This window comes from Salmo salar, chromosome ssa10, assembly GCF_905237065.1.
Source record: "Salmo salar chromosome ssa10, Ssal_v3.1, whole genome shotgun sequence".
In the NCBI taxonomy this organism is placed as follows: Eukaryota; Metazoa; Chordata; class Actinopteri; order Salmoniformes; family Salmonidae; genus Salmo; species Salmo salar.
The window spans coordinates 45,194,377-45,203,966 of NC_059451.1; the positions used below are offsets into that span (position 1 = coordinate 45,194,377).

Here is a 9,590-nt window from a genome sequence, read left to right on the forward strand (position 1 = left end):
AGAATTATGTATACGCTATTATTTAGGCTTGGTTAGAAGGGGTTTTGAGGGGTCCTTGGAAGTGAAGACCCTTGGAGGCCCCGTTAACTTCTTGCTGTATCAATTTGGAGCTCACAGAGACAGAGCATGGATTCCCTGGCCATGTCTCTACATCCGATTATCTCTGGATCCACAGCATCTGTAATGTGATTCCAGACACGACTCCATTCCCTATCTGAACTCCATGACACAATGCCTGCCTGCTGATGGTAAAGACTCTTACCCCTCTTCCCCCCTCCTTCACCCAGCACCACGCTATCTCCTCGAGGAACCAGCACCACGCTATCTCCTCGAGGAACCAGCACCACGCTATCTCCTCGAGTAACCTGCACCACACTATCTCCTCAGTGAACCAGCACCATGCTATCTCCTCGGTGAACCAGCACCACGCTATCTTCTCAGTGAACCAGCACCACACTATCTCCTCAAGTGAACCAACCCCACGCTATCTCCTCGGTGAACCAGCACCATGCTATCTCCTCGAGGAACCAGCACCACGATATCTCCTCGAGGAACCAGCACCACGCTATCTCCTCAGTGAACCAGCACCACGCTATCTCCTCAGTGAACCAGCACCCCGCTATCTCCTCGGTGAACCAGCACCATGCTATCTCCTCGAGGAACCAGCACCACGATATCTCCTCAGTGAACCAGCACCATGCTATCTCCTCGAGGAACCAGCACCACGCTATCTCCTCAGTGAACCAGCACCACGCTATCTCCTCGGTGAACCAGCACCACGCTATCTCCTCGGTGAACCAGCACCACGCTATCTCCTTGGTGAACCAGCACCACGCTATCTTCTCAGTGAACCAGCACCACACTATCTCCTCAAGTGAACCAGCACCACACTATCTCCTCGAGGAACCAGCACCACTCTATCTCCTCAGTGAACCAGCACCATGCTATCTCCTCGGTGAACCAGCACCACGCTATCTTCTCAGTGAACCAGCACCACACTATCTCCTCAAGTGAACCAGCACCACACTATCTCCTCAGTGAACCAGCACCACACTATCTCCTCAAGTGAACCAGCACCACGCTATCTCCTTGGTGAACCATCACCACGCTATCTCCTCAGGGAACCAGCACCACTCTATCTCCTCGGTGAACCAGCACCACGCTATCTCCTCAGTGAACCAGCACCACGCTATCTCCTCAGTGAACCAGCACCACACTATCTCCTCAGTGAACCAGCACCACACTATCTCCTCAGTGAACCAGCAACATGCTATCTCCTCGAGGAACCAGCACCACGCTATCTCCTCGGTGAACCAGCACCGCGCTATCTCCTCGGTGAACCAGCACCATGCTATCTCCTTGAGGAACCAGCACCACGATATCTCCTCGAGGAACCAGCACCACGCTATCCCCTCGGTGAACCAGCACCACGCTATTTTCTCAGTGAACCAGCACCACGCTATCTCCTCGGTGAACCAGCACCATGCTATCTCCTCGGTGAACCAGCACCACACTATCTCCTCAGTGAACCAGCACCACACTATCTCCTCGGTGAACTAGCACCACGCTATTGCCTCAGTGAACCAGCACCACGCTATCTCCTGATGAATGTCTACTGGGGCTTCATCATCACACATGCAGATCCCCCTGCATGACATTCACTTTTGATCAGCTCCCCAGTCGACATGGCATGCCGAGAAACTGAGGCGGATAAAAAACACTCAGGTTTCTCTCCCTCTCCGCCGCTTGCCACCCTGCCTCAGAGTTTATTAAATACCCCCCTCACACCTCCGTATCCCCCATCCCTCCATCACCTCATCCCTCTAGCCCACCAACCATCCCGCCAACCAACACCACCGGCGGAATGCATTTATGCAGAATGCATCAATAACCTGAAAAACTAAAAGGCCTTGTCAGGGACGGGGAGTTGTCACAGGCATGGGCGAACGATTCTCCATCGGTGCTCATCTGAGCTGCAATCAGCTTATAATCTGGGTATGCATCAGGCTCTGACATGGACATTTCCTGGTCCTCCGGTCTCATTCTCCGAGGCAGTAATCACGGCGAGAGGCGCTCAACCTCGCCAAAATGTATAAATAATTTTCATTCAAACATATTAACAGTCAAAATACGGAAATCCATCATGGCGGAGTATGGGGAGAAGCTTCTTAAGAAGCAATCAGGGCCTCGGCGTGTGTTCTTTGTCTTTGGCGGCTGAGAGACAAGGCGCAGATTACTATCAGCCAACCCTGTTCTGCATAATGGCCTCCCCCCTCGGTGCTTTTAAACTTTCCTGCCAATCCATTACGTTTACCCAGAAGCCTGCGGGGCGGGCGCACGGCTCCCCTTGTTTCTTCCTTTAATCTCATCCTTCCTTGGGAATGGGAAGGAGATCTGAACGAGGGTTTAAAGACCTTTTTATGAAGGCAGGCATGTGTGCCTCTATCCATCTTCCACCAACTAGCAGACATGTTTATGTTCCTTGGACGGGTTATGTCCCGCCATCTTAAAGAGCAAAAACATGTTTTTTTTTACCTCATTGGGAAGAAGGGTTGTTGGAGATGTAGGGGTGATGGCTGGTTCCCTAAGACCAGCGACAGACCTTAGGCTTGACCAACAGCGGTGGACTCAAATTTAATACATCTCATAGACACAAACTACAATGGCTGAAAATACATTCAAATTTTATACACAATTATTATTGTCTTGTGTGTTTATCTGAGATCAGACATGAATCTCAGAAACGTTGATATGAATATTAATATTGTAGATTGATTATGCTAGAATCATTTCAGGGAACCTATGACAACACGATGCCCAGGCACACCCAGGCTTCCTATTGCCACTGAAATTGGTTTGCTGGCGGAGTGTCATCAGATCCGCACAAATACATATAAAGATGCAAAATGGCATAATCCAGCCAGCCAACCATCTTACTAAAGCACGTCAAAATATATATATTTTTTTCCACAGAGGAGAAAAGGATGTTACCTCTATCTATTCACAGGAGGTGAATATGAAGGCAGTTTCAGCCTGGAAGCCACCCAGGCTTGACAGGACAAGGGCTGGGGTTTTATGTCACATCGTTTATCTGCAGTTTAGATTTTCTAGAACCGTTGGAAAATACACACACTGTAAAAACAACCACCTCTTGTCCAGAGCATAACTAGGAAATGCCAATGTTTTTGTAACAGTCAAAGTGTCCTAATGATCCACAAACACATTTCAGACACATATTTTTTAATTCCGATTGAAATCACTTTTTCTTAAATAACACAGATAACACTTAGAGAGAGTGGAATCCATATGGAAAGGTAGGAGCATATGGAATAATGGAAAGATGTGGGTAAATGACAAAAACCCAGCGAGGGATGCCCTCTCTCTGTCCTCCGTAAAGCACACTCATGGATCACAACCCTTTTCATTACAGTTTAACAGGCAACACACTTTCCATTTTTCACCTCAACGAAAACTTTGACGTAAAGTTCCATAATAAAAAGAATAATAATGTTTCTCACCATGGCCACAGGTTAATGGTTTGGATCTTAGATTGGGCTGGATGGATGACAAAGGAGGGAAGTAGCCAGAGGCCTGGTGATCCTGTAGAGGTGGGTTAAGAGTATACTGTCATCTATAGTAGGCCTGTAAAAAAAGGAAAAAAATTGAATTAGTAAGTGTTCGACATGGTGACAATCAGATCATAATGCAATCACACTGTTGACCATTCTACAACAGGCTGTGTAGAAATAAACAGAGTGAACACACACAAATACTGAGGCACAAAAATCGCTGACACTGTGTGAGTGTGTGCATGCTGTGAGAGTGTTTATTAAATTGCAAATCTGAGAAGCAAATTGAAAAACACTTGCTTTTGTCATATCTGTTTTTCCACTCCACTCCACCCTCCTCCCATCTCTCCCCATCTCTCCCCTGGCCTTTCCGAGTATGAGGGCACACAGCAGGAATTATAGCTAAGTGAAGTGCAGTGGCAAAGCCCTGGAGATTCATAGACAGTAGAAATGATGAAGTCCGGTCCAGGAGAAGCGCTACCGGTGCAATAACAGCCAGAGAGGGTCACAATAAAGTTTAGTTTAATGACAAGAACAAATAACTTGAACATTTGGCTGGGGCGCTGAACCCTTGCTCTGGGATCGCATCTGATACATCAGCGGGCAACTGGCCGTGACTGCCGGGCGATTGTGCTGCTCGCCACAAAGGCTTGGACCGTGGTGATACATGCAGGTCAGGTGGCAGGTGTCCATTTTATAGAGTTATTCAGTTGGAAATGCTGCTGGAGTGGACACTGGATGTCGGCTGGGCCATGGAGGGTGGAGGGGGCCTGGCAACATTATTGTTACCTCACAAATCACATCTCCCAGGCTCTGGCCCTGTACACAAGTTCCCCATTGGACCTCTGGTTGTTCAACACCACTGCAGTACAATGAAGTCCAGCTAGTATAGCATGCTAAACACTAACAGGCTTGCAAATGAGGTTAACATCTCTGAGGTGATAACCAACCTGCTGCGCTAGCATGCTAATGACTAGTCTCTGATGATGCAGCTAGCCTAGCGTGCTAGTAAGCTCATAGCTAGTCTCTGAGGTGATAACCAACCTGCTGTGGACAGTGGGGCCTGGCTAGCATCCTGGAGGCTGGGTCATTTTGCTGCTAATCGTTGGTTAAACGACAGAGACCCAGAGAAAAATGACAGGGGTCCAGCTGTTGGTCACTGTTCCCTGGTCTGGTCTGTGTGTCTACAGGGTTAGAACACTTTAGACCAGCCTCATGTAACAACATGGCCGATTTGATGTTTAACCCTGAGTCAATTTAGTGACCACATCATCTAGTATTGTCCTGCTACACCTGATCACTTTACCAGTGATGACTAAGTCTGAATCTGAACCGTAGATATTGATGATTTAGATGATGTATCTCTACGGTCTGAAAGCCCTTGTTAAATCAGGATTAAACATGATCATGTATGAGAAAAACAATGGGACGTAACAATATTCAATTTGCACTGATACCCATTTATCATACCTCTTCTGTCAGCCTACTTAACCATAGTGAGTGATGATGTCTGCCTGGCCATGGCCTACGGTGTCGCTGATGGGCTGAGGGGCTAGGGACATGGATGGGGTGTTGGGCAGCTGGTCCCTGGGTGGTGCAGTAGGGATCAGGTCTGGCTCAGTGTTGTAAGGACCAGCGGGAGGGATGTCCACTGGGAGATGGACGATGGTGTGGCGCACCGGATAGTTTTCCCACGTATCAATCACCATGTCGTTGAGTGTTAGATACCTCGACGAGAATCAGTTTCTTGAACATTTTGGTTTAACAATATTGTGTTGTCCAGGAAATTGACAACACAATTCAGAATGGACATCCATATAGCCATACAACAGCGAAATAACCAATGATAAAACCTTCGTATCATTTCTTTGAACACTGCACTACATACACCAACCACCCACCCTCCTAACTCTCTACCCTTTGAACTGCTAGTTGTTGCCATGTTTTCAGTTTACACGGGCTAAAAGAGGCCATTTAGGCTAGCCTTTGTTCAATGTGGCCCTCAATGCAGATCAATTTGAAGGGCCATTATCCAAGGAGAATGTCAGAGACAAAAGGAAGACAGCTAGTGACAAATGATCCACCCCATAATAGGATATAAGACACACTTACCATGCAAACAACATGGCGGAGCGGAATGGACCCCACCCCCCGTCGAAAACAAACAATGTGCTTCCTATTAATCATCGTTGATACGTGTCATCATTATCTCTTAATGAATGGCTATCCAGACCGCCCGGCGGACATCAACATGACAATGCAACATGCTGCAGCGCAAATCCACTGAGAGATATATTAGAGCATATTTCAATTTCTAAATGGTAATGGACGCAAAATAATAAACGGATTGTGTTATCATCATCATGTCCTCTGGAGGACTAGAACAAAAATGGCGGCTGTAGGAAATGGCGCCATGATGAGGAAGATGGTGGTGATGGTGTGGATAACCTTGCAGGTACACTGTTGTGCTAATTCTGGACAGGTTGGGATAATGTTGGGCCCTGGGGGAATTCTCTGCACTGATTGGTGATTAGAGATATAATTAACAGCAGCTTTGACACGGCCCCTGTCCCCCCTTCCTACTCTCCCAGTCTCCCCTGTGTCCCCCACCTCCCCTGAAAGCCCTCAAGGCCCCTTCTCATCGGTGTTTATGGCTCTTCACCCCATTATCCCACAACAAAAGGGGGCTCTGCCACACAAACCCCAACCAGCTGCCTGCCTGCCTGCCTGCCTGCCTGCCTGCCTGCCTGCCTGCCTGCCTGACTCCCTGCTCCTGGCTACCTGACTCCCTGCTCCTGGCTACTTGACTTCCTGCTCCTGGCTACCTGACTCCCTGCTCCTGGCTACCTGACTCCCTGCTCCTGGCTACTTGACTTCCTGCTCCTGGCTACCTGACTCCCTGCTCCTGGCTACCTGACTCCCTTCTCCTGGCTACTTGACTCCCTGATCCTGGCTACTTGACTCCCTGCTCCTGGTTACCTGACTCCCTGCTCCTGGCTACCTGACTCCCTTCTCCTGGCTACTTGACTCCCTGCTCCTGGCTACCTGACTCCCTGCTCCTGGCTACCTGACTTCCTTCTCCTGGCTACTTGACTCCCTTCTCCTGCCTGACTCCCTGCTCCTGGCTACCTGACTCCCTGCTCCTGGCTACCTGACTCCCTGCTCCTGGCTACCTGACTTCCTTCTCCTGGCTACTTGACTCCCTTCTCCTGCCTGACTCCCTGCTCCTGGCTACCTGACTCCCTTCTCCTGGCTACTTGACTCCCTGCTCCTGCCTGACTCCCTGCTCCTGCCTGACTCCCTGCTCCTGGCTACCTGCCGTGGCCCGGGAATACACTGGTGCTCTCCAGCGACAATAAAAAGAAACTTGAGTTTAAACAAAAAAAGTTACACCATATTTGCTCAGACTAACTATGATGAAAGGCAATGAAGACAAGGGCTCCTCATGTAGGTATCAATATAAATATTACTGGAAGGTCAATTAATATGTAAATTAACTCCTCCATTTAATTAGCTATTTAACTATTTTCCGAGGCATGAACATATTAAATCATGCTTAAAGACCCCTCTAACTAGGCTCCTGACAATAGTGCTAGGGAGTCGCGGGCTCATAAACTACCGGCTTGACCTATAAAGAGCCGCGAGTCTGCTAATTCCATCTCAGGCTAATTTTATGACTTGTATAAAATAACCATAGTGCTTTGTGGCTGTGAAGAGGACGTGGGTGATAAAACTAGAGCCGGGGAAAGCATCAGACATCTCCTCTTTACTAGTGTCCTCATTTATTATTCTATTATTCTTTGCAGGGTACCGGGCTCCCTTGAAAGACAAATGACCTTATTATATTAAATCATTTGTGAGGATATTAACAGTTAATCACACATAAACAGCATTTAAAAGGTATTGATTTCCCAGCAGCTCTCAACAGCTTGTTAAATTTATGTCCGATAACATGATAATAGATAATCAGAAGAATTCTGTCTGTCAACCTAGGGGACAAAGGAAAGATAATGGGTGTTACCTGCACTCACCGCACCCCTTCCACTGATGACCTCTGTTTCAACAGGTTCATGACCTTGACCGTTCCCAACACCCACAGAGAGATAAACAACATGGACAACAGGCCTATATCTGTCCTCTATCAGTTTTCTGTATCATACCACATTACTCACCATGTAATGCTATTTCACATGTTCATATGGATTAAAACTGCTTTTGTCACCATTTGACATCGTGATATTACAAATAGTAGACAATGCCTTATTTTCAAAGGTAGAAGAAGACATTATATACGTACAGGCACAATCTCTTTTGTTCACACTATCTGGCTAGCAGTTTTTAGTTAAGTCAATAGATAGGGGACAACAAACTTGGTGTGAAAAACTGATACCTATTGTTGGGTTTTTGACACCTTCGGTGAATCATCACACTTTATTTGCAACTATGGACAGCCATATTGTAATCGACCCGAGAAATTAACTTCAGAGACTGTGTACGCGTACCTGTTGTGCATCTAGACCGCCCGCCGATACCATTTAGTTTTAAGAGTCCTCCAAGTTGCTGTTGGGAAGCTGGCTTGCCACAATAATACATTTGCAGCAGGTAGCAGAGGATAAAGGCATGCAAATCAATCTTGGTGTCCCTCTGGGGCCAGGTGCTCCAAACACTCTCTCCTCTCTCTCTGGGACCTGAATTAATACAGAGAGGAGAGGAGAATGTAAGGTTCAGGTCTCTCTATCCTCTATCCTATCTATCCCCTGTTTCGATGCACTGTGGCTCATAATATGGTATCAGAGATGGATATGTGAGAGGATAGACTCACACGTTAAGCCTGACACAGGTCCAGCTGATTCAGTGTGACAGGCCTACCTTTTATTAGCCTGTGCCTCGTATTTAAATTCCATCTCGTTGGGGAGGGAAAAAAATTGAATTTTCTCTGGATGAATACAGCTGATTTATTATGCAGCCAGATGTATGGGCTATCAAGGTAATTATTATTATCCCTGTGTGTCCTGACAGGTGTGTTGAGTAGGGTATTATGTAGGGTAGGCCTATATGATATTAGGGGTAGGGTTAGTTAGGGTTACACTGAGTATACCAAACATGATGAATATTTGAGTTATTTTATATAGCTAAGATTTCAGTCAAACGAAACATTCATTAGAGCAGTTGAGTCAGTATAGCTTCTTTGTCTTGTGTATGGTAGAAATCTTCAGTGTATATAGTTCTGACCTCTATCAGAGAGATCGTGGTTCAGGGAGTCAAGGCAGTGATGATGGGGTGGGTGGTGTTGGTGGTAACGGTGATGGTGGTGAATGTGCTTCGATGTGTGTGCTCTGGTGTTGGGAGAAAGGGAACAAACTGTATTGATTCTGATACTGACTCATTTTTGTAAGCGGCCAGCGTTTCACACTTTGTTTGGGCTCCTTTTTGATGGCCCCCAACAGGCCTGCTGATGCTATCTGGGAAAATTTGACAGGCCAGACAAGTCTGAGGAAAAGGGGGGAGGGGAGGGAGAAGGGGGGAGAGAAGGGGAGAGAGAAAGGGGTGGAGGCAGGAGGCAGGAGGCTCAGCTCAGCTCAGCAGCAGTGACTATCCTATCCTGTTGCCTCCTCCTCCCTCAGCCTCCTGGAATCAATTCTGTGTGTTCACAGACCATTTACCTGTACCATCACTGGTGTCAATCCCATAAATACCCCAGATATATAATGGATGAATTAACATAATGGTCCAAACAGGCTCCGGCTACGAGCACCAAGGAAATGTCAACATGTTCTCTTCACTAAGGTAATTAGAGACCATTACTATGGCAGGCTTGGCAGGAAACATCATCAAGGTTAACATCAACATCCACAACTGGTTTTTTTTTACCTCTAAGTCTCTAATACATGAGGATTAGAAATGTAAATGTTCGTAAACAGAAGCATTAGCAGGGTTTCTTCCAGGTTAAACTCTAATCAGGCCACTTATTCAGCGTTCACAGGTAAAAAGTATATTTCTACCACTGTGGCTTTAACTGTC

General features: G+C 47.0%; 1 protein-coding gene across 1 annotated transcript; it reads left to right on the forward strand.

The window, feature by feature from the left end:
• The first annotated feature begins 245 nt into the window (after positions 1 to 245).
• Positions 246 to 1,560, forward strand: LOC106560476 (histidine-rich protein PFHRP-III). Its single transcript, XM_014123433.2, has 3 exons — positions 246 to 413; positions 505 to 874; positions 1,067 to 1,560. Exons 1-3 carry the CDS (start codon positions 246 to 248, stop codon positions 1,558 to 1,560), a joined length of 1,032 nt encoding a protein of 343 aa, XP_013978908.2.
• Positions 1,561 to 9,590: the final 8,030 nt, after the last annotated feature.

Coding starts and splice junctions, on each gene's coding strand:
- LOC106560476 (XM_014123433.2), top strand. CDS start 246: ATGGTAAAGACTCTTACCCCTCTTCCCCCCTCCTTCACCCAGCACCAC. Junction 414..504: donor AGCACCATGCTATCTCCTCG/GTGAACCAGCAC, acceptor TCGGTGAACCAG/CACCATGCTATCTCCTCGAG. Junction 875..1,066: donor GCACCACACTATCTCCTCAA/GTGAACCAGCAC, acceptor TATCTCCTCAAG/TGAACCAGCACCACGCTATC.